This window comes from Herpailurus yagouaroundi, unplaced genomic scaffold, assembly GCF_014898765.1.
Source record: "Herpailurus yagouaroundi ecotype Mexico unplaced genomic scaffold, PumYag 67700, whole genome shotgun sequence".
NCBI lineage: Eukaryota > Metazoa > Chordata > Mammalia > Carnivora > Felidae > Herpailurus > Herpailurus yagouaroundi.
In genome coordinates, this window is record NW_024420499.1 from 8,871,771 (window position 1) to 8,896,615 (window position 24,845).

General features: G+C 34.6%; 1 protein-coding gene across 1 annotated transcript in view; it reads right to left on the bottom strand.

The window, feature by feature from the left end:
* Positions 1–24,845, bottom strand: part of NRK (Nik related kinase) — a 155,432-nt gene that overhangs the window by 55,966 nt on the left and 74,621 nt on the right. The window contains exons 3-10 of the mRNA XM_040468433.1: positions 19,869–19,925; positions 18,459–18,530; positions 10,590–10,715; positions 7,365–7,475; positions 5,797–5,887; positions 3,022–3,152; positions 1,310–1,368; positions 391–458 (exon numbers count right to left, since the gene is read on the bottom strand). Of these exons, the coding sequence (XP_040324367.1) occupies positions 391–458; positions 1,310–1,368; positions 3,022–3,152; positions 5,797–5,887; positions 7,365–7,475; positions 10,590–10,715; positions 18,459–18,530; positions 19,869–19,925 (715 nt within the window). The remainder of the gene's footprint in view (positions 1–390; positions 459–1,309; positions 1,369–3,021; positions 3,153–5,796; positions 5,888–7,364; positions 7,476–10,589; positions 10,716–18,458; positions 18,531–19,868; positions 19,926–24,845) is intronic.

Sequence of the window (24,845 nt, forward strand, 5' to 3'; positions counted from 1 at the left end):
GGAGGAGGAGGGGGGAGGAGGGGGGAGGAAGAGGAGGGGGAAGAAGATGGAGAACAAGAAGAAGGGGTAGGAGAAGGGGAAGAAGAAGAGAAAGAGGAGGAGGAGGAGAAAGAGGTGGAAAAAGAAGAGAAGGTGCTGCTGCTGCTGCTCAATCTAATATAATCTAAGCATGTTTCACAAAGACAAATAATCAAGAGGTGATGAGCAATAATATGCATCTTCCCAGTCTCATTTCAATTTTATATATGTGGCCATCACTAAGTTTTTATTCACCCAAAACAGATGCTTTGCAGTTCTGGGGGCATGAAAAGAGGGACAAGTTACCATTATTTCTACCCCCTTGAAATTACTCCCATTGGACTTGAAACACAGTATTAAGATATTTCAAACTTATAAAGCTTGTTGTCTGGACATTGTGCCGACAGACGATGCAGGAACGTGGGAACCTATGGGATCTCCTTAGAAAGGGATAAGCAAAGAAATTCCACTCCACCCACCTGCCCCTCAAAAAAACACTCCAGGTATTTCTCTCACTTCTCTTCCAATGACACAAGGAATGTATGTGTCATTTATATCTTTAGATTTAGGTATTGAGGACAGTAGATATGCCCTGCTTATGGGTGTCATACATTAGATGGCTATCAATCATTTATATCTAAGTTCACATTTAATTTTCACTTTCCTACCAGAAAGCAGTGTGCTGAGAGAACAGAATACTAACAGATCATTTAAATGATGGGGGTGAGGAGGAAACAAGAGGAAACTGAGTCTTCTGAGCAATTAAGGACACTGGAGTTGCTAAAAGGAGCAAGGAAGGCACCAAAGGTGAGCTGACTGACTCCAAATGAAAAACAAACAAACAAACAAACAAACAAAAAACGACTCACTTCCCAGAGTTGAGGATTGGTTTATTTTCAGTGAAACACTGGAAGATTCTCTTAACTGTCATAGTCTGCAGCAGTAGCAGTGTGTGACTATAAATGTTCTGGAACCTAAATACTCCACCAATAACTATGTACTGGAAAGGCTTCAGATTCTCATTAGTTATGACTGTCAGTACCAAATAATTTTGATGCTGTTGAAATAAAACTCAATAAGCCTAAAATAAAATATCATAAGAGAAAAGCACAAACTCTTTATAGATATATCTGGCCATTCTGACTAGAACATTTGATAATCACTCAGAAGTCCAGTATTTACGGTTTGGCAATAGTGTGGCATCTGTCTGACCAAGACAAGCTGACTGGTGCAAGTTGCAGATTTGTATAGCATGCTTCCCTAGCTTTTAACAAATAAACATCATTTTTACTCACGAGGAGCCCCTTCAGCCATTTCAATAGCAGTGATTCCCACGGACCACACATCACTCTGCAAAAGAAAAAATGAACCCAAAGTCACCTAAACTGGAAAATTAATAGTATTTAGAATTTCAAAACAATCTTTGGTTGGGGGAGTGTCAATGCCAGAGCCATTTTATGGGTTTTCTACAATGAACCTTCATTATAGAATGGTGTTGTAGGAAGATGTTATCTAAGCTTGTGATCTGCCAGTACTACACCACACAACAGAACGATATGGGATAGGGTTCAGTGTAGGGAAAATTCATCTTGAATGTATTGCTATTGCTGCCTTAACTGAAATAACAAAAGGAGCTTGCTGTGAAGAAATCCAATCACATAGACCTATTATTAACTGTGCCCTCTTAGATAAATGATTTAACTCTCTGTACCTCAATTTTACCCTATATGAAATGGGGATAATAATGATATCCACCTCATAGCACTGGTATGAGTATTAAATGAGATACCATATATAAAAAGCATTTTCAGCAGTTACTTGAATATAGTAAATTGATAATATAATTATTGTTATTCTAGGAAATGATATTCCAAGAGGATCAAGGAAATTATCCTCACTATTAACTGTACTTCGTTTAGAACGTGGAAAGGGCACAGGGCTGTAGGTACACTGGCTGGCTGGATGACTCCTAAACAAGTCAATTGAATTCTGAGAATCTCAGCTAATAGAGTTCTTAGCTTCAAATGATTGTTGTGATGGTGTAAGTTGAAGCTTTCTTTCAATTAAATGAGGCTAAAAATGAAAAAAAAAATAAATAATTAATATAGGTGAAAGTCCTTTGAAGACTGCAAAAAAAATTTGTACAGGCATAAAGCATCATTTTTACAGCAAGCCACCTAAAAGAACATTATGCTTCCATAGTCTCCATAGCCTGTAATAGTAATAGACTATAAACTCTCAATGGATCTGCTCCCAGATCAAGCAGAGGGCATTTAAGGAAAAGGGAAAAGAGATGAGACTTGAATTAATCAACTTCAAGTATTGAGCTCTAGGTTCTACACAATGAAGCCACAATGAATTGTTTGGATGACTTATGATGTGAAGACTGAATGTGGTTTTTCCAGTCTATAGCAAATGGAGAGTTTTCTTTCCACATCAGAGTTTTGAAATGTGTACATATATGTATATTGTCCAAATTGCAATTTCAGTGGAAATTTTAATAAATACCATGAATTGTTACTTAATTTGTCTATTCCACTGATTTTCAGTGGTCTGGAGGTGAACCATGACAAGGATTTTCTCCATTACCCTGAGTAATCGAATTATTTTTTTTTTCTTTTTGAAGCTAAGTTACTGTGGGGATTAATAATTGGCTTTACATTCATTCATTTTTAGGTTTACAAAGTTCTCTGCCCCTGGAAGTTAAATTTGCATATAAAGCCACATAATATAATATTTTTCCCAAGAAGTTGCAAGCAACATGAACTAGACATTCTTCCTCAAATGTAGATAATTACCAGTGGTCTATGTTGTCTATATTCTTAGAAAATATTACATTTATGCATATAATCAAACCACAAATAAGAATAGCAGCTAGTCTTTCTTATTAGAGTTTAATGTGAAAGGAGTTGCCTGCTTTTTATTTTTTATCATTTACAAATAAATATTAGTAAAAAGTCCTTTCCAATCTTTGATTCCCACTATGTGAATCTTCACACTTACTCTGTAATCATAGGAGCGTCTTGGGTCCTCATCACAGTCAATCACCTCAGGTGCCATCCAGTATGGCGTCCCAATGAAACTATTTCTCCTCCCATTAGTTCTGCTCACCTGGGCACTCACTCCAAAATCCACTGCAAAATTCAGCATATGTCAAAATAATTAATCAGTAACAAAAAGCTCAATAAGTTATTGCTTTAACTTGGAAAGCCAATACAAAATCCACAATGGATAACAGATTTTCATTCCAGCCCAGAAAACTTTACCATGAAGTCCACTCCAGAAATACTGAGAATTAGGTTTTTGCTTCTATTTATGTTGGAAAGAGACTCAGAAGTGCTACTATAAATCTACAGTAGGTTTGGCTGAAAGTTTACCATGAATATTAAAAATAAAGTTCCATCAGTATACCCTGAACCTCTGAAGTGATAACATATGTAGTGTTTGGAACTGCCACCAAGCTGAAGGAAGACCAACACTATAAGCAACATCTAAGAAATCTAAAACCTATTAGTAGCTTATTAGGAAGCCTCGCTCATGACATTAGAAAGTCCTATTACACCAATAAAGAAAAATGAGTTTTCTGCTAGAATTTAGTTTAAGTTCTTCTACAGATCTTCTGAATCAGATGCATATATTTACTGTGGTATCTATATCTTAGGTTAGACTGTAAAAGTTCAGTCTTCTATTAATCTGTTGGATACATTATATGAAAATATTTAGTATGGTATCCTCAGTAACAGACAGAAAAAAGGCTAAAGTAGACTAGGGTTATTTAGTCCAGAAAAAAAAAGATGAAAAATGAAAGTAGATGAAATTTTTCAGGGATGAAAAATGAAGTAGATTTTCTAATTTAGAATGGTTTCCAGGAATCTAGAGGATGGATAGCAACACTGTCTAAATAGTAGTTTGAAGAATTTAGGAGAAGAAATGAAAAATTAAAAAGTTAAGAGCTTAAAGAAGTCTTTAAGGAAGGATTTAACAAGAATGAAAAATGCCTATAATATGTGCAAATCATCAGTGGGTATTGAACAATCTCATTATCTACCTATTTTTGGAGAACAGGTTAAATCAGAGCCCAGCAGTCTCACTATCCCTGAGGGCCAACTTAAAGGGCCAAGAGATACATATGAAGGCCATGAGCTAATATATGACATTCAGGGAAGAAAATGAAAAGAGAAAAGACTAGAAGAAAGAGTGATGGATGGAAGGAAAGGAAACAAGAAAAGCTTGAAATGAAGACAAAAGTAGAGATGAGACCTCAACAGTGGTATAATTTAACCTTTTCTTTAATGACCTAGGGACCAGAATATAAGGATTGCTTATCAATTGCAATTATAATATGATCATTTTCCAGTCTCATTCCTATCACTCCCTTTTTATGGCCTTGGGTTTTCCTTCTGCAACCTTCTCATAATATGTTGCTTAAAAATATCCTGGAATCTGAGAAATGTAAAACCAAATGTATAAGGGTTATATGTAAAATAAGCCTGATTAAATTCTTATCCATACTAAAAGGTCTCTCCCACAGAGTAAAGTACATAAGCTTTAGTGCATGGACTTTGTGACAGATTTTTCAGTGGCATTTCATTTACTTAACAATTTCTCTTCTGTATCGCAAATGGTAGAGTTGGCCAGAAACCTGACTCAAATATATGGGAGTGCTGCCACATGTGAACATAGTATGTATGTAGCCTTGCAACAGATTATCTATCCTGCACATTTGAATATGAGATCCAAATTCCCCCAAGGTATTGGCACAGTGTCTTAAAATTGTATTTCTAGCTTTGTAGCTTTTAAACACATGAGACATAACACATTTTCTTGAAATTACTTTTTTCTTACTTCAGGAACGATTATTACTCAAGCTTCTTCTGCAAATATTCAATGAACACATTCTCAATGAATGAACAAAAATCTCTGCCATGGTTATATTTTTTATAAGGAAAATGGGAACTATCTTAAGGTCATACTAGAGATATGGTAGAACTGATATCATTTAAAAATAATACAGGATTTAATACCAGTGATTTATATTCTATATCAATGAGGTTATCTGCCATTGCATAGTACTAACATTAATCATATGGTATTATTTAAAACCCAACCAACGATATTTATATTAAACATTAAAGGGTACAATAAATTGCACCCTGTGTGCCTGTGAGACAATATGTGTGGTTATTTTTAAATAAATTATGCCATTTTAAATCTTGGAATAGAAAGCCAGGGACTTTCTGGTCTTTTGATTTCTAATTCTGAACTTGATTTTGATATTATGAGAGCAACTGATATCAGTTCTTTAAATATTTGAGGCGAAATTCCAAAGAAGCAATTTATGCTTAAGTAATTTAAAAGTTATTTGATGTTCTTTGGAAAATATGGCTTTGTGATGTGGAAGAATTGTCTTTGTTTCTTGTCCATGGCACAAAAACTTGCACATAATAAATACTCAATTCAATTGTTGAAATAAATATAATATCTATACTTAATACAGAGTAAAACAATGACCAAAATGTAAGCCTTCCATTATAATTTAAAAGTTGTTTTGAACTAATGATTCCAGAGAAGCAGTAAATGGTGCATTTTTCTCCTGCTCCACCTTCCTCACCAAACAAATTTTCAAAATTTCACTGGTTTTTCAAGCAATGAAGACACAGCCTAAATAAGTAGCAGATATTGTTAATGAAATTATAAAAAAAACATAGTTATCTTAAAGGATTATTCTCCATTAAAATATTTTGGGCACCACTTAAAGTACTGCAAGAACAAACTTACCAAGTTTTACTTCGGCATTATGAGTCAGTAACACATTCTGACCTTTGATGTCCCGGTGAATTACACGGTGTGCATGAAGATGAGCTAAGCCCTGCACATAGATAATGTATATTTATTTTAAAAGTCACATCAGTATATATATTTTCTCTCTTTCTGGTACTGTTCTTAGTATTTTTGGAAAAACTTTTGGTAAGAAAAATGGCCCAGATTTGCTTTTTTCAGACAAAATTCTTTCTTTAGGCTGGAATTACTACAACCAGTTCCCAGAAATACTGCTTTTGGCTATAAGGAAAGGAAAATAAATCAGGACACCCATGAAAGGAAAAGAACACCAAAAAGTAATGTTTGTATACATTGGGCCGTTTACCTTCCTTTCTAGCCTCCATCTTTCCAATTAACCATAAGAGTGAAGACCTGGACACCTTAAATATAATAGCCACTGTTTTACTCTATTCCTCATTCAAACATTTCATTAATCCAGAATATTTTCTAGTCAACCTTGTAGGCTGAGAATTTGGGGGACTATGGAAATTCCTTTGAAAGCATTTGCAATTCGTATTGGCTTACTATGTTGGCTCCAGCCTGTTCACCACTAAAACTAACCTGTGACCTGGCTTCAGTGAGATTGTTCCAGATAATAACTGGGGATTAATAACAGAAGTAACAGTAAAAACAGCTAATATTAATTGAATCCTTTATTTTGTTTTACTTTATTGCCAGGCACTGTGCTAAGTGCTTTACATGAAGGAAATTATGAAGCTGTCACTGCAATCCTTTGAGGAAGGTACTACTATCACCTCGTATTATAGATAAGAAAAGTGAGATTTGGAAAAATTAAGTAACTGATTCAAGGACACACAGCTAATACATCATGAACCAGAATTTAAACTCAGTATAGAGTTTGCACTCAACTAGTTACACTATTAGCACAAGTGAATCCAATTAAGATGGGAGGAAGGACATTCTAACAGTATATCAGTGGTCCGATTCAGTTCTGTTAATATCCTTCTCGGGTGACCCTAAGCACCTAAGCCACACAGAAAAATTTGAGTGTGGTAGATCAAGAATATTGTTCTCATCCAACTTGGTATTCAAAATGAAGCAAGCTTTAAAAGTAGGGAATTCTTCAAATAGGATATCTGTCTGCAAAATGGTTATGGATGGTTTGGGGCCATTCTGTAAAACACGGACTTTTGTCTCACTTTTAATCTCTAACAATATAGTGCAGCTTTTTTTTAAGAACTCTAAAAATCTGAATGATGTAATAAATATTCCAAGTGGTTATTTCTATGATCCAATGAACACAATAGTCTAACTCTGACAGAACCATTAAAGAGCAAGGCTTGGAAGGGCCTGGTTACCCGTATTGCAACCTATCTAAAGTTAAGGACATAGACATCACCTGAAAATCTGCTTTCTCTAAAGCCTTTAGGTCTTTTTTGGTATCCTGATCCAGAGATTATGTTTAGAATTCTTAAACCAACCTGTATGAGCAAGTATAAAGTACACTGCATATATTACTCCCAGGTATTTTCAAGGCAGGGGAGAATGACTATATGAAGACTCACCTGAAGGATTTCTCGGCAGATATAAGCAATCCAATCTTCTTTCAAACTCTGATTTCTGGTCATTCTTACTACATCAGTGACTGAGCCTGCTGCACATAACTCCATCACCATCTGCAGGGAGGTCAGCAAAGTGTCAAGAATTAGAAAGTAATTCTATGAAAATATCTGGAGAGTTTTAGTCCATATGGCTTGTATTTATATGTAATGTTAGGGATTAAGACATTGCAAATACTGGCTCAATTGTCTGGTGGGAGTCTCTAAAGGCTAGTGGAATTAAAGAGTTGGAACCTATCCAAAGATCAGTGGAGGGAGGGAAGGCAGGTACCACACCAGGGATATTTAAGCAAGAGGTAGAATTTGAGCTAAGCCTTGAAGGATAGTGTTTGGATATAAAGAGAAGGAAGAACATTCAGTTTATTGAAAAAAGAATGATTATATTCCTGTAGAAAGCTTGTGCAGGAGACAAGCCTGAGTGATGCCTGGAGTGCAACAAAAAAGATCATTGAAGGAACAATTTGATTGCAAGTGAAGAAGCAGGATAGAAGGATCTCAAAAGAATTTGCATTTCAACATTAAGACTAAATTTGTTTGTTATTGTTGTTTTGTTTTTGTTTCTAAATTCTAAATTTTAAATTATTGTTTCCTGAGATAGTGGCAAACTACAATTTCAAGGGGTAAACTATCAGTTGTACTCCTATAGGGCATTTTTTCCCAAATGACTTTACTGCTAAGGAAACTCTATTTTAAGGCTATTATCACTGAAACCATCTTGTTCAGATGTTACTTTATTAACAAAAATTTCTCAGAAAATTTATCTTTTTGCCATCAATTAATCAGGTACTAAACTAGTAAATTTCCTTTCCTATATTAGCTGGCTAGAGGCCTGGACAATGTAAAAGAGAATATATCTATTATAATCAACCCAACAAACTTTTCTTAAGCACAGGCTTCTGCATTAGTGCCCATGTCAAAACTTCCTTATAAATACAACAAAACATGTTTTTTTAAACTGTAGGCAAGTTAATTATTGCTGTAGATGAAGGAAACCTAGAGGATATGCCCTAAATCATGAATATGTAAAGTCTACCCCATTTCTTGTTGTAATGCTAACATTTTCTTTTCAGTAAATCATTCCTTTAATTTATATTTGTTCACAATTCATATTATTGCATATCTTTCACATAAGTACACTCTCACAAAAAAGAAGAGAAGAAATTGCCTAACAAAACTAATTATACAGAGAAACCACGAAAGTTTAATTTTCATGTATTAAATGGTCACAACATGTACAACTGTGGTAATGGAAGCAAAGTGGCTCATTTTGAACCATGACAAACATAAATTAAAGCCATTCATTCAGATGTACCCTGGAAAAATCTTCCTAATGTTACTTAAGTCAGAAGCGCTCTAGTCTTAAAGGAACATAAAGATATTTTCAATTATTTTCCCAGCTTTGTAAGCATGATGTCTGGCACATACACTTTATAAATGGTAATTATTTAGTCATTTACTTACTTCCTATTTGTTTTGATTTATATGGGCAAGACAGTGTAAATGGTCCCATGAAAACTCTTGCCTCCACAAATAATTTATTCATCCTTCAGATCTCAGTTCAAAAAAAGTTTATTAAAGAAGAGTTTCTCATTCCCTACTTAACTTAGATACCTTTGTTATTTGCCCACATAGAAGCATGCTATTTGCCCACACAGAAGCATGTTATTTCCCTTCTGACCAATTATATACTCATTTGTGTGATTATTTGACTGATACTGGTCATTGCAAATGGACTGTAAGTTCCTACAGGTCTGGGACATGTTTGTTCAGTTTATCCATGTAATCTCATAATCTAGCAGAAGCCCTGGCAAATAGATGGCTTTGAATAAATATGTTGAATAATTGAATGAATTGAGTACTGATAAATACATCTAATAAGGAGACTGCCATACAGGCAAGAGGAAAAAAAATTGTAAGTAAAATTATATTAAAAGACAAATATTGTATGCCAAAAATATACCAATAGTCATTAAAGGTGTACAGCAATATTTAATGAAATGCCAACTGGAGTTGTCAGATAAAAGAAGATTTACTTAACTGGACATTGGAATAAAATGGGATTAAAGTGAAGATGTTTAATTTGGTGGTTTTGAAAGTGTGGTACCCAGACCAGTAGCATAAACATCATCATCTGTTGTTAAAAAGTGCAAATTCATGGGCCCACACCCCACACCTATGGAATCAGTAACCCTATGGGTAGAGCTCAGCAATCTGTGTTTTATCAGGCTTTCCAGGAGATTCAGATGCACACTAAAGTTTGAGAACCACTATTTCAATTCAGTTCCTTGTTGAAAATATTTCTATAATGTCCACTGCCCTGCTTCCTAAAGTACATTATGTAAAGTGGAACAATCTTTCCTTGACAACTGAAGGTTCTTAAAATTCTTAGTTATTATTTTGAAAAAAAAAAAAAAACAATACTATTCTTGACTTGAAATGGAAATGGAAATGTAGCTAGCAATTGGACACTGACCCCACTTCTGTTCTAAATATTCCTTTTGAAATAAACATATCTCTGACCAGAGCTCATTTTCTTGTTATTTGACTATTTCTGCCATAGTGGGAGGCAGAAACATTCTGGTAACTGTAGCTACCCTATACAATTTATATCTCATTGATCTTTAATTTGTGACAGTATAGGTATAAGTAGACTAAGAAAAAGATAAGTCAACTAACAAATTAGAAAAAAACTTCCGGGAGTTATGTTTAAACTTCCAGGAGTTATGTTTAAACATAAGTGCATTTCCTTAGAAAAAATTAAATGCATCCATATGTTCATGCTGAATGCTAATTAGAATTGATACTTATCCAGTCATTATTTGCAAGTCCATCAGGTAGTCTCCTTAGCCATACCTCTAATTTACCAGCAAATATACAGAAAAAGTTAAAAGCAGCAAAACTATATTTAAAAAGAAACATGTTAGATATTCCCAGTGTTCATTTGAGTCCTCCTCTATTTTACCCTGAAGACCCTTGCCAGGAACTTATGTTATTTTTCCATACTTTATTACTCCCATCTCCAGGAATCAGAACACATTTTGTCATACTACTTTGAGCAGTGGAGTGTTTAAGTATTCCTGTAAGTGCACAAAAGTGCATCTCAGCTTGTGAAAATGTATTTCCTCAAGTGAGATTTAGTCTTAGGAAATAAGATCAAGGTTAAATACATACCCAAAGTTGGTGCCTCTGGCCGGGGGGGCTCAGCTTGAAAAAAGCACCATAGAAGGACACAATGTTTTTGTGGAAAGAGTACTTCTTTAAAAGGTTGAGTTCAGTCCTAAGATCCTCTTCCTCATCCTGCAGAATAAACAATAGACAATAAAGTTCCTAAACTATGCCAGTTAATAACTATGGGATCCTAAACTAGAGTAGAACAAAGGAAATTCTATGGCCACCCATTATACCCCACAGCAATTTATAATATAATCTCAACTAGAATTATCAGAGAATGGAGATCTCTGGTTAACCGGAAATTTTGGAGAAAATAAAGCTTAATTGAAGATCTTTTAATTTAGTGGTTCTGAAAGTGTGATTCCTACACCAGCAGCAATGGCTATTGTATAAACTTTTCACTGAAAAGAATCATTACATTTTGTTTATTTTGTAACTGTTTTATTGGAATATAATTTACATGCCATACAACTTGTCCATTTAAAGTGAAAATTCAATGGTGTTTAGTATATTAACAGAATTATGCAACCATCACCACAATCCATTTTAAAATATTTTTATCACCCCAAAAGGAAACCTTTTACCCTTTAGTTACCACACACAAATTCTCCTACAAACACATACCAGCTTTAATGAACCACTAATATATTTTCTATTTCTATAGATGTATCTATCCTGGACATTTTATATAAATGAAAATCATTTCATTTGTGGACTTTTGTGACTAACTTTTTTCCCAAGTTTTGCCCATATTGCAAAATATATCATTATTTTATTCATTTTCATTTCCATTTATTAACTGATAGACATTTGGGTTAGTTCTCTCTTTTGGCTATTATTAATAATGCTGCTGTGAGCATTCATATCATTTTTATTTGAATATATACTTTTATTTCTTTTTGGTGAATATATATATTTATTTCTTTTTGGTATATACATAGAAGTGAAATTATTAGGTCAAATAGTAACTCTGTATTTAACATTTTGATGAAATGCCAAATCATTTCCACAGTGCTGCACCTATTTACATTCCCAACAGCAATAATGATTCCAATTTCTCCATACCCTCGTCAACACATATTATTTTCTGTTTTATCATTATAACCATCCTAGTGGGTGTCAAGTGGTATCTCACTGTAGTTTTGGCTTAAAATTCCCTGATGACTGATCATATTAATGATCTGTTCATGTGCTCATTGGCCATTTGTATATGATCTTCAGGGGAATGTCTAGTTGAAAATCTTTGCCCCTGTTTTCTAATTACGTTGTCTTTTCATTATTGAATTGTAAGATTTATTTATACATCTTAGACCCAAGTACTTTATAAGGTATTTGATTTGCAAACATTTTGTCCCATTCTGTGGGTTGTCTTTTCACTATCTTGATAGTGTTCTTTGAGAAATAAAGTTTTTAATTTTAATAAAGTCTGGTTTATTGATTTCTTATTTTATTGTTTATACTTTTGGTGTCATATCTAAAAATCCATTGCCAAAACTAAGGTCATGAATATTTATCCCAATGTTTTCTTCTAATAAGCATTTTATAGTTTTAGTTCTCACATTTAGGTATTTGATCATTTTGAGTTAATTTTCAATTTTTTTAATGTTTATTTATTTTTGAAAGAGAGAGACAGAACGTAGAGCAAGGGAGGGGCAGAGAGAGAGAGAGGAAGACACAGAATTGGAAGCAGGCTCCAGGCTCTGAGCTGTCGGCACAGAGTCTGATGCAGGGTTCAAACTCAAGATCTGTGAGATCATGATCTGAGTCAAGTAGGTCGCCCAACTGACTGAGCCACCCAGGTGCCCCTTAATTGTTAAATAAAGTAGGGGTCTAAGTTCATTCTTTTACATTTGGATATTTACTTATCTCAGCATCATTTGTTGAAAAGACTATTTTTTCCCCATGTATTGTCTTTGCTATGTTGTCAAAAATCACTTGACCATAGGTATATGGAAATAGTGCTATTCCATTGATCTGTGTATCTATCCTTATACATGTAACCACACTGACTTGGTTTGTGACTCATTGCATTTTTTAAATGTTTATTTATTTATTTTTGAAGAGAGAGAGAGAGAGAGACAGAGAGAGAGATAATGAATCCCAAGCAGGCTCCACACTGTCAGCACAGAGCCTGAGGTTAGGCTTGAATTCACAGGCTGTGAGATCATGACCTGAGCTGAAATCAAGAGTTGGGTGCTTAACCAACTGAGCCACCCAGGTGCCCCTCTGACTCACTGCATTTCAAAGGTACTGGTTTGATCTGTGCTAATTTAAAAAAAATTTTTTTTTCAACGTTTATTTATTTTTGGGACAGAGAGAGACAGAGCATGAACGGGCGAGGGGCAGAGAGAGAGGGAGACACAGAATCGGAAACAGGCTCCAGGCTCTGAGCCATCAGCCCAGAGCCCGACGCGGGGCTCAAACTCACAGACCGCGAGATCGTGACCTGGCTGAAGTCGGACGCTTAACCGACTGCGCCACCCAGGCGTCCCTGTGCTAATTTTTTTAAAAGATATGCTTAAAGTCATTTATTTTCTTAACCACAACAGTGATACATATGGATAAAATATATTTACATATATGAAATAAAATATGTAAGTACTCCACAATCACTGAACATTTCTTCCTACCAATGGTAACAGTTGAGTGTATATTCCTCTAGACATTTTTATTCCTGTAGAATATATATATTTCACTACTCTGCAACTCACATGTCTTATTCAATACCCAAAGCACACATTTCTACATCAATAAGAATAAATGCACTTCCTTTCTATGGATGTGTAGAATTACATTGAATAAAGATATGAGGCTGCCACTCAGGGTATAGGTCAGGGCTAAAGGTATGTTTTTGAGAATTATCTCTATAGTGATAACTGAAGCTATCTTTTTGGATGGGTTCACCCAGGTAGAATACATAATTTTAAGAGCTATTTCTAGAAGAAGACAGTGTGATGTCATCAGAAAAGGGCATCTACACTGAGCATAAGGACACATGGGTTTTACAACAAATAGCTAAAAGTTGGAAATTTACCTAATTTTCCCAAGGTTGAATTTGTCCTCAGAAGTCTGATGGAAGTTGGCAGCCATTACCTATCTAAATGGAATATTAGTAGAACCAAATAGGACAATATATTTAAAGTTCTTTGAAGTTCTTGAAAGAAGAATGCTATAAATGTAAGGTATTATCATACAGTATCTATGTTACTTCACCTTCTCACTTGCATTAGTGTTATCAGAACTGTACACCTTTCTCCACTTTTTACCCTAATCTACAACATCAGCTTTTACTTTCATCACATTTGTTATAGTGGAGTGAAATGGGAAGCTATTCTCTCTCCCTAAAGATTCAGCTGTCCCCTTGTACCGTGACAACTAGGTAGTTTCCATAATCCATCTGTAACTATTCGTAGCCAATCTAAAAACAGCTTTTTGCTTCTCAATAATTTAAAAATCATCACACTTTATATGTATACAGATGCAATGCATTGGAGAAAAATATCTTAAAATATTAACTTACAAAAAAGTAACTTAAATTGTTGGGAATTTCTGATGAGCATATCATTGGTTTATGCATTTAGATATAATATTCCTAATTTAAAGGAACTTACATACAAGGAAATAAGATTCACAAACATGAATGACACAATCATTGATGAATACAGGATAGTGTATAATGAAGTTGAGGGTGATATAAAATGGCTCAGGTAGTGATCTCCCATTTGACAAAAGAATTCACTACCTGGGTCTTTTGAATGCCTACTAGCTCTAAATTTCATTTGATTGTAAATAAAAAAGCTCTCTCACTGCATCTATAAATGTTCCATTTATATAACTTTTCAAGAGTACTGTTATTGTGCAAAATAAATATATGCTGTAGTATGTAAAGACTTTTTTGACCAAAAATAATTTTTTTATTAATTTTTTTATTTGAGTATAGTTGACACAATGCTACATTATTTTCAGGTGTAAAACATAGTGAATCAACTTCTCTATATGTTATACTATGTTCAGCACAAGTGTAACTACCATCTGTCACTATACAACACTATTACAATATAATTGACTATATTCCTTAATTCTGTACCTTTTTCATCCCTGTGACTGACTCATCCATAACTGGAAGTCGGTATCTCCCACTACCCTTCATCCATTTTACCCCACCTCCTCCCCTTTGTCAACCATCACTTTGTTCTCTGTATTTATGTCTGACTCTGATTTTTGTCTATTCATTTCCTTTTTTAGATTCCATATGAATGAAATCATATGGTATTTGTCTTTCTCAGTCCTATTTATTTTATTCAGTAGAATGGCTAAAATTAAAAAGACAAGATATAACAAGTGTTGAAAATGATATGGATAAAAAGGAAATTTCACACACTGTTGGCAGGAATTCAAGTTGGTATAGGCACTGTGGAAAACAGTATGGAGGTTCCTCAACAATTAAAAATAGAAAAGAAGACTTTTAAATTAAAAATACAGTTGAGCTCCTATTCTGAAATCCAGTGAAAAAGGACACCTTTGACTTCTTTCGGGCAATGAATCAGAAAGGGCCAACTGGCATGAAAATAAATTAAGGAATTAACCTTTATCTTTAGTTCTCCCCAGAATTTCCTTCAATTATATTGGCTTGATGACCTGGGGGTAGGGGGAAATAGATATTTTAGCTGAAATTAATAGGTAGCTGAATATATCTAGTCAGTTATCATTTTCCTTCTTACTTTATTCTCTCAGACCCAGTAGGAAAGATGGGAAATGTTTTTAATCTTTAGCTATAGTGTAATTAGACTTTAAAAAAATAGTTATAAAATAAATATAAGGCAATGTGCTAAGGTTCTGAAATGTCCTCAAGTATTCATAATACATTATAAAAAGTTTGAAATCTCAGAGAAATGGCTAGCAGCTGAAGAACATTCTTTAACATTTCTCTGGGATTTTCCAGTGGATTTACCCATAAATATTCAACAACTAAAAAAAAATCTAGACACCTATTTGTCTTTGGGAGAAGGGGATGAGGCCTGGTTTCTCCAGGTTCTCTGTATTTATTGCGTCATAAAGGCAGAAATAAATAAAACAATTAACTTGTGGCATGAGAATCATATAGAAGTCCAGGTTCCAGTGTCATCCCAGCCTCCCAAGGAAGCTCAGTTAATAAGTTCTCTTTGAATTCCCTTAACCTGTTTTCTACAAAGATAAAAACTGATCCTCGTGACTTTCATTCTTGTCATGTAGGACCCTTGAACTTTCTGCTTTACCTCAGATATGGCTGTCCTTTGAAATGGTAACAACATCTGCCATTGTATAGAAATAAACCTCAGGAACTAGCAATTCTATGTGTACATGGGCATTGTCAGTACCTAGCAAGCCACCATCATTGGGTTGAAAGGAACATGAATTCATAAAGAGTGCAGTAAATAAGAATGAGATGATGGTGTGAGGGTAAGAACACAAAGAACATGTAAAAGAGAAGCAGGGGCCAGCCTGAGTCCTTTAACTTGTTTGGTAGTTTGATTATCAAAGAGCTTTTTTTTTTTCCTTCTGAGTTAGAAAGGTCATGTCCACAAGCAAGAATAGAAGAATGGCTGGGCTCAAGGCAGCTATGCAGTTGCATTTGACCATATTTTTAACTCTGTTTATAAGTAAGCCAAATATTCTGGTGCATTTTACGTATGAGAAATCTGAGGCCTAGAGAAGTAAGACCTGTTTCCCAAGTATTTCTTAGCTGTTTAGTGGTAGACTTGGGATTTAGATTTGTGTGTTGGGACTTCCACATTATTGCTATTTCCATAAACCTCTGACTCAAAGAGATGTGTGTGTAAGTCACAACCTTCTTATCCCAAAGGATTCAAGATGATTTATAAATACTAATTGACTGATCAGCTAGCAGTTATTTTTCTTACTAAAATATATAATCAGAGAGTTCAAAGTTCCCAACTAGAAAAACTTTTAAGAGTGAGTTTCCCACATAAATGTAAACTCTCCCAAAACCAATAAACCAAGATCAGATATGTTTGAAAAGCATTAGTGTGTTTGCCATTCTCAATTAACAGGAAGTTGAGCTTGTGAGAAACACATAAGTACATTATATCCATCAGGCCAAGTAGGTAATTTAAAACTCTCACAAATATCTCAGTAATATGATGCTATAGCATTTCCTGGCTCAGGGCCAGTTGTCCCAGCGTGGCTTGAATATCCTAATTTTTGTCAGAAAGAGACAGCTCAAGGATACGACAACTTCCTTTATAATTTCACCCCATTCTAGAACCAAAATATTTTTCCTTGTGGAAAGAATACCAGAGAGGGTTTGGGGAAGATCTTTAAAGGAACTTATTAACAGAAATGTGTGATGAAACCAAATTAATGAATTATATTTTTCATACCTTACACTTTGCAGCTTCTTGATCTACCGAAGTGTGCTAGATTAATCAGTACTACCTGTTTTATTTGGATAGGCTTTGATTCCAGAGATACATTGTAAACAAAACAGGAGCCTGGTACTTACTAGATCAATCATGAAAGTGTTTACCAATACCTTTCTAATATAAATACAAACTTTCTCTGAATGTGATTGGGTTAATGGGAAAAGTTATCCGAAATCCTGAGAGCATATTTATTAAGACACAAAAGATTGAAATATTTGAATACCAGATAGCTGAGGAGAAGTGTAAGAAAAAAAAAGGTCAATTAACAAAATTGATAATGGGGTGCCTGGGTGGCTCAGTCAGTTAAACATCCGACTACAGCTCAGGTTATGATCTCTTGGTTAGAGGGTTCGAGCCCCCCGTTGGGCTCTGTGTGGACAGCTCAGAACCTGGAGCTTGCTTCAGATTCTGTGTCTCCCTCTCTCTCTGCCCCTCTCCTGCTCATGTTCTCTCTCCCTCAAAAATAAATAAACAGTTAAAAAAGTTTTAATAAAATTGATAAGAATAGGAATTCTGCTTTTAGGCTCACACAATATTTTTTTTTTAATTTTTTTTTCAACGTTTATTTATTTTTGGGACAGAGAGAGACAGAGCATGAACGGGGGAGGGGCAGAGAGAGAGGGAGACACAGAATCGGAAACAGGCTCCAGGCTCTGAGCCATCAGCCCAGAGCCCGACGCGGGGCTCGAACTCAGGGACCGCGAGATCGTGACCTGGCTGAAGTCGGACACTTAACCGACTGCGCCACCCAGGCGCCCCATGTCACACAATATTTTGATAGGTCACCAACATCTACTGAAGAAGAATTTTCTTTGTATGATTGCATTCTAGAGCTAGCAAATTATTAGTCATAGAGAGTGCTTTGTAAGGAAGTTATAGAGTTTCAAGTACAAAGCATTTCCACTCCTTTATGTATTCAAGTACTGTGCCAGATATCTGAAGACTTTTATGTTGGATAGCTGTGGTTTTCTCTCTGCTATTGTTCTTACAATAAAAAAAGAGTAGTCCTCATTTAACTCATATACAATAGCAATGTTTCTTAGAATCATAATGGGGGAATAGCCAATCAGTCTGGAATACCATGTAAAAGGTATAAAAAAGACCTTACCAGGGCCAATTTAAGGCAAAATTTGCTCTTGGTTTCATCATCTCCTTTGTTGCTACTCAGCTAGAGTGCTCTATACTCTGTGGATATAATTAATCCTTCACCTGCTTTCAACACTTACCTGTTCAGGGAACTGTTTCTTCTAGCCCCTGATTTCTGACGATGTTAGTGTTCAAATATAATGATTGATCTATGTGAATGTGTTAAAAGATAATATGCTATCACTTCCAGGCAAGAATATTTTAGTTATGGCCTTCTAAAGATAATGATACAAGGGTTAGTTTAAAGGTGAAAATTAAAGGAAAGACAACTTGGGAGCTAAAGGAGACTTTCCGTACTCACGCTGTATCTCCATCCAACAGACTTTTGATATTTATTCACTCTCACTCGTCTTCCTATTTCAGGTAAAGCGGTCTATAAAACCAAGAACAAAATGTTTTTAGACCTACTAGTACACTTTGAAAATGATTTATTCTTAAATAATTTGTGTTCTTTGGGCATTAAATGTAAGAGTGACATAATATTATTCCTCTTTCAATTTTCACTAATAATTTTACTTAAAAATCAGATTCTTATATATACAGAAACTTGGCACCAAATTCAAAATAACAGATTTAACTACCATATTAATGGAAAAATTACAATTTGATGTTAGTGAAGTGCTATTTTTCCTTACAAAACACAGTAATTGAAACTATCTATGGTATGAAAATGAGTTTTAAATATTTCAAAAGTTAGAGTATCTAAAATGTAGATTAAATGTCAGTCAAAGGTCTCTCAAGTCAAAACAAGGATAATAAGTATGTTAGATAGTCTCACTAAAAAAGTACTGGGCTGATTATTTGGAAGCCATGATTTGTAGGGCAAAATAAATCCACAAAACCTCAAAATCCCTTAAAATTAACATTGGTTTGCAACATTTGACATTTACTGGCAAAATAAAAAGCATGCAACTCTTTAAATAGTTTCAGCAATTCACTCCTTGCACAAATTGGAAAATAACAGTTTATGGCATTGACAACAGTTCAGTGAATATGTATAATTTTTCAAACATAACATTTGAGAATTTTTCTTTAAGGTATAGTGAAGTGAAATTTTTTTGACTTTTGCTATGTTCATGCTAATATTATCTAGAGAAAGTGAGGCACTCATGCTAAAGAAAGAAGACAGAAATCAGTACTTAGCAAATTCCAGGACAATATGTTATGAACCATGACACAACTTTATAAATGTTAGCAGGAACAATGCCAATTAAACTGTCTCTCTTGCTCATCTGTCAGAAAATGTCTGGAAAATGTGCATCTCTGACAATTTCTTTCCTTCTACCTGTCATCGAGAGTCTAATGGCCTCAATTCTCAAAAGGAAAGATTGGACAGGGAAAAGTATATGATCGAACACAGAAGGATTAACACGACATTAGAGGAAATCTCCTCTTTGCTATCCTTAGAAACAGATAATAAATTATAAATATACAGGAATATAGATATTTTCCTTATTCTTATAGAATACCAAAATATGTAGACTTTTTGTTGTGAGTGAAACATTTTTTATGTGTAACTACAATAAATCAATAATAAAGATAATATACTATGGATAGAAATAATATTAAATGACACATATAATAAATCTAGATCAACATAATTATAATTATGTATAATAATGATGAAAAACAAATACAATATTTTCTGAGCTGTGTATCTAAGTCCATAGGATACCATTAAATTGAACAATATATGGATAAGATACATTACCTTACGAGCATTCATCACTTTAACAGCTGTAAATGCACCAGTTTTTTCATGGAGTCCCTGAAACACAGGAGAGTAATAAACATTAAATGCCATCTATATAATCAAGAAGCAGGCATCAATGGATGAATGGATACAGTATACTGCTAAGTGAAATAAGTCAGTCAGAGAAAGGCAAATACCATAAGATTTAATTCATATGTGGAATTTAAGAAATAAAAAAATGAGTAAAGTGAAAAAAAAGAGAGACAGAGGCAAACCAAGAAACAGACTCTCAACTATAGAAAACAAACTGATGGTTATCAGAGGGGAGGTGGGTGGGAAGGTGGGTAAAACAGGTAAAGGGGATTAGGAGTACACTTATCTTGATGCACTGAGTAATATATAGAATCATTGAATCACTATATTGCACACCTGAAACTAATATAACAATGTGTGTTAACTGGAATTAAAAATTTTAAATTAATTAAGTTAAAATATTTTAGCCTATTATGGAATATAGCATATTACACAGAGATGAAATATCAGGTACTACATAGAGAACAGAAAAATCAAATTGTGAATATTTTAAAGAAACTCCAACCAACTGACTTGAAAAATCAAGCAAGTTTATGGAGTATTTTTGCTTTTTTGTGTTTGTATTAAACAGTGGACATAATTGGCCATTTGAAGGTACTGCTTTCTTAGTATATTTAGTGTAGGTTTACGTGGCACCAGAGAATCTAAATGGAAAATAAAAATTTCAGATTGAAGATAGGAAAAAAGGAGATGTTAATACTCAACATTTTTTCAACTGAGTATGTGGTATTAAACAGATACATTTTTCCACTGGACCCTCGTATACACTAAACAGGTTTTTCCATAATGATCATAGGTAAGAGTGATACATAAGCAATTCAATGACTGTAAACTGTTTGGTATGCCCTCAGTCCTAAGAACCAATGATATTTATGAAAGGAAGAAGTTCTGAAAGATTCTTTCTTATTGAAAATGTTATGAGTTCCAAAATTTAATCTTATCCTAAATGCAAATACAAGTTATAGATTTATAATTTTCAAAAATGGACACAGATGTTTGGAATATGAATTCTCATTGTGTGGCTGGTGCCTTTTAACATATTTCAACTTGTAGTCATAGAAAAAAAGTTCCATTTTTTAAAGTTTATTTAGAGAGAGAGAGAGAGAGAGAGAGAATCCCAAGTAGGCTCTGCACTGTCAGGACAGAGACTAACGTGGGGCTTCAACTCACGAACTGTTAGATCATTACCTGAGCCAAAATCAAGAGTCAGGTGCTCAACTGACTGAGCCACCCAGGAGCCCCCAAAATTCAGTTTTGTGTTGATATGAGTTAAGCTTCAACTTAAAACATAATGCCTTTTCTAGAAGAATATTTGATTTGGGGGCTGTAGTGAATTACAGTCTCCCCCAAATTTAGGCTAACTGATAACTTCAGAATGTGACCTTAATTGAAAATAAGGTCTTTGCACATGTAATCAAGTTAAATGAGGTCATACTGCATTAAAGCGGCCAATGATTGCTGCCTTGGTAAGAGAAAGGGGGGGAGATTCAGACACAGAGACACAGACACACACACAAAGGGAGGATGGCCATGTGAAGACAGGAGAAATTGGAGTGATGCAACTACAAGCTAAGGGATTCCAAGGATTGCTGGCAACAACTAGAATCTAGGAAGAGAGAAGAAAGGATTCTTTCCTAGGGCCTTCAGAGGAGGAATGGCCTTACAGACTTCTGGCCTTGAGAAACATAAGAGAATAAATTTCTGTTGTTTTAAGCCACCTAATTTGTGGATTTGTTGCCATAGCTGTAAAGGACTGTCACTAATCACAGATCTCATGTGAAAGACAGCAACACTTTTTTACTTATAGAATGATCAAATGAGGGGTGGTGTGTCTCAATAGTATTGTTAATATCTTGGGTAACCTGTCAAGTGAGTAAATGTAAAAGATTGATTTCAGAAATGTGATCCTTAAATATATTACTTGTTTGTCGTCAAATCTCTTGTATAAAGTATCCACTTTGAAGTATATGAATACTATTTTTAGATCATTCTTACAAGTCCTCTCATCAAAACAAAGCCAACTGATCAAAGAAAATCAAAAGGAAAAGAATTCTCTACCATTACCACTAATGTTACATGCTACATAAGAGTGTCAGCACTTCTCTATTTTTCCCCACTGATAAGGCTGATAGTTTTTTTAAAATATTTATTTATTTTGAGAGAGAGAAAGAAAGAGACAGACAGAGAGAGAGAGAGAGAGAGAGGGAATTAGCAGGGAAGAGGCAGAGAGAGAGAGGGAGAGAGAGAATCCCAAGCAGGCTCCGTGCATAGCCCAACATGGGGCTCAATCCCACAAACAATGAGCTGAAATCAAGTGTCAGATGCTCAACTGACTGAGCCACCCAGGTGCCCTAAGGCTGATAGGTTTTAATCTCATGTGTTTAAGGTTACTTCAATTTTATTGAGCATGCCACAATTTGTAAATGGGGTCATGTGTCAGAAATGGATCAGAAGATTTTCCAGTAACTAGAATAACTCTAGAAATGCTGGCACCTTGACTTAACTCCAGTTCTTGCCAAATAACTAAGCATTAAATAATCATACTGGATAGATGGTTGTAGCACTGATTGGAAGTGGCATGGGTTGCTGATTTCAGTTTATGAGGTCAGGCCTGAAAGAGTTATGTGTCAAAGTGTTATGTGTTGAATTGTGTCCTCCAAAAATATACACTGAATCTCTAACCTCTGGTACCTGTGAATGTGCCCTTTTTGGGGAATAGGGTCCTCGCAGATGTAATCAAGTTAAGATGAAGTTATACTGGACTGGGGCTGGCTCTAAAACCAATAACTAGTGTCCTTCTAAAACTAGGGACATTTGGACACAGATATGGAGAAGCAGAATATTAGACTGATATGTATGCAAGTCAAGGAAGAATTAGATTTCCGGCAATCACCCAAAGGTAGAACAGGCAAGGAAAGCTTTCTCCCTAGAGACTTGAGAGGAATAATAGCCCTGTAGACACTTTGATTTCACAGTTCTAGCCTTCAGAATTGTGAAGGAACAGTTTTTTTTTTCTTTTAAACCATCCAGTTAGTGTTAATTTGTTACAGCAGCCCTAAGAAATTAGTACACATAGAAGGATAGCAACTAAGCTAAGGGAATGAGCTGGACTTGGGATAGGGTTCAGAAGAAACTACTAATTAATGTATAAGGAAATGTCTAGAATCAGGTGAGCAGTTTTGGGTGAAGCATCACAGCTACCAAAATCTAAAGGAAAGGAAAATCTGAAGGTAGCATGACAGCCACCAAAAATTTTAAAGGAAAGGAAAATTTGTAGGTTATTGATTGATCAGAAAAAAGGAAGTTAATATTTTAGATATTAACCCTTTATCAGATAGATGGTTTGCAAATATTTTCTTCCATTCTGTAGGCTGCCTTTTCATTTTGTTGATGATTTCTTTTACTGTGCAGAAGGCTTAGTTTGGTGTAGTCTTACTTATTTTTGCTTTTGTTGCTTGTGATTTTGGTGTCATACCGAAAAAAATCATTGCCAAGACCAATGTCAAGAAGTTTTCTCCCCTATGTTTTCTTCTAGGAGTTTTACAGTTTCAGGTTATTTAAATCTTTAACACATTTTGAGTTAATTTTTGTGAGTGGTGTGAGATAGGGGTCCAATTTCATCCTTTTGCATGTGGATATATGAATATGTTGGAGACTCTGACATTCGTCTGCATCTCTGGAAGAAAATATACATTAATATTTTTATTTATTTAGCTCTTATCAAGAATTATAAAGTGTTTCCCTAATCATTTATATAAGCGTTTTTAGTGAAAATTTTCTACATTGGTATGCACAAATACAACATGATGAAAACTGGTTCTTGCACATCCTTTAAAGGAGTTATATATGCTTCCTTTCTTGATTCTCAAAGGTTATTTATGGGCTAAAGTACTATTCTGTGCAGCACAAATATTTGCCATGTTACGTAGCAAAGATATCATTTGCTCAGTGGTTAGTAAGCCACAGAGTTTTTAAAAAGCTAGAATACACAGTTATCATACTCATGACACACATTTAGTGACATAATTGAATGTCTTTAAGGTGCCACCAATGGCCATAAAGCAAAGATAATCATTTTGGTTCTTATTATCTGTGATTTATTCTCTCATTTGAAAGTTGCATGAACATATTTTGTCAGACAAAGTATCATAATGTTTGGTAAACATGCTCACTGTGTCTGTAGAGGAATTAAAACCTAGATCATGAAACCATATACTGGGTTAATATGCCTAACCATTATGCAAGCTTTTATAGAAGTCTGGTATATCCATATAATAAATAAATGGAAAATTGCTGCCTGTTAACCTAGTATTTTGGAGAATTCCTTCTGTATCTTGACTTAAAAGTTTTTATTTTCAAATAATTTTAGACTTAGAGAAAAGTTTCAAAGATCATACAGATCTTTGTTTCTATGTATCTTCTACCCAACTTCTTCTAATGTTAACATCTCATATAACCAGAGTACAATTTTCAAAACTAAGAATTGATATTGGTACAATACTCTTAACTACATCATAATCCTTATTCAGATTTTTCCAGTTTTTTCACTAATTTTCTTTTTGTAAGACCCAAACTGGGATATCTCATTCCATTTAGTTGTCATATCTCCTTAGGTTTTTGAAATCTGTGACAGTTCCTCAGTCTTCTTTCTTGTTTTTCATGACTTTGACACTTTTCAAAAGTACTCATCAAGTATTTTGTAGAATATACCTCACTTTGGGTTTGTTTAAAGTTTTTTGAAAATTAGACTGAGGTTATGGGTTTGGGGAAAGAACACCACAGAAGTGAAGTGCCCTTCTCACCACATCATGTCAGGAGTATATGGTATGAATGATCACCAGTGATGTTAACCTTGATTACTTGGTTAAAGTGATGTCTGCCAAGTTTCTCCATTGTAAAGTT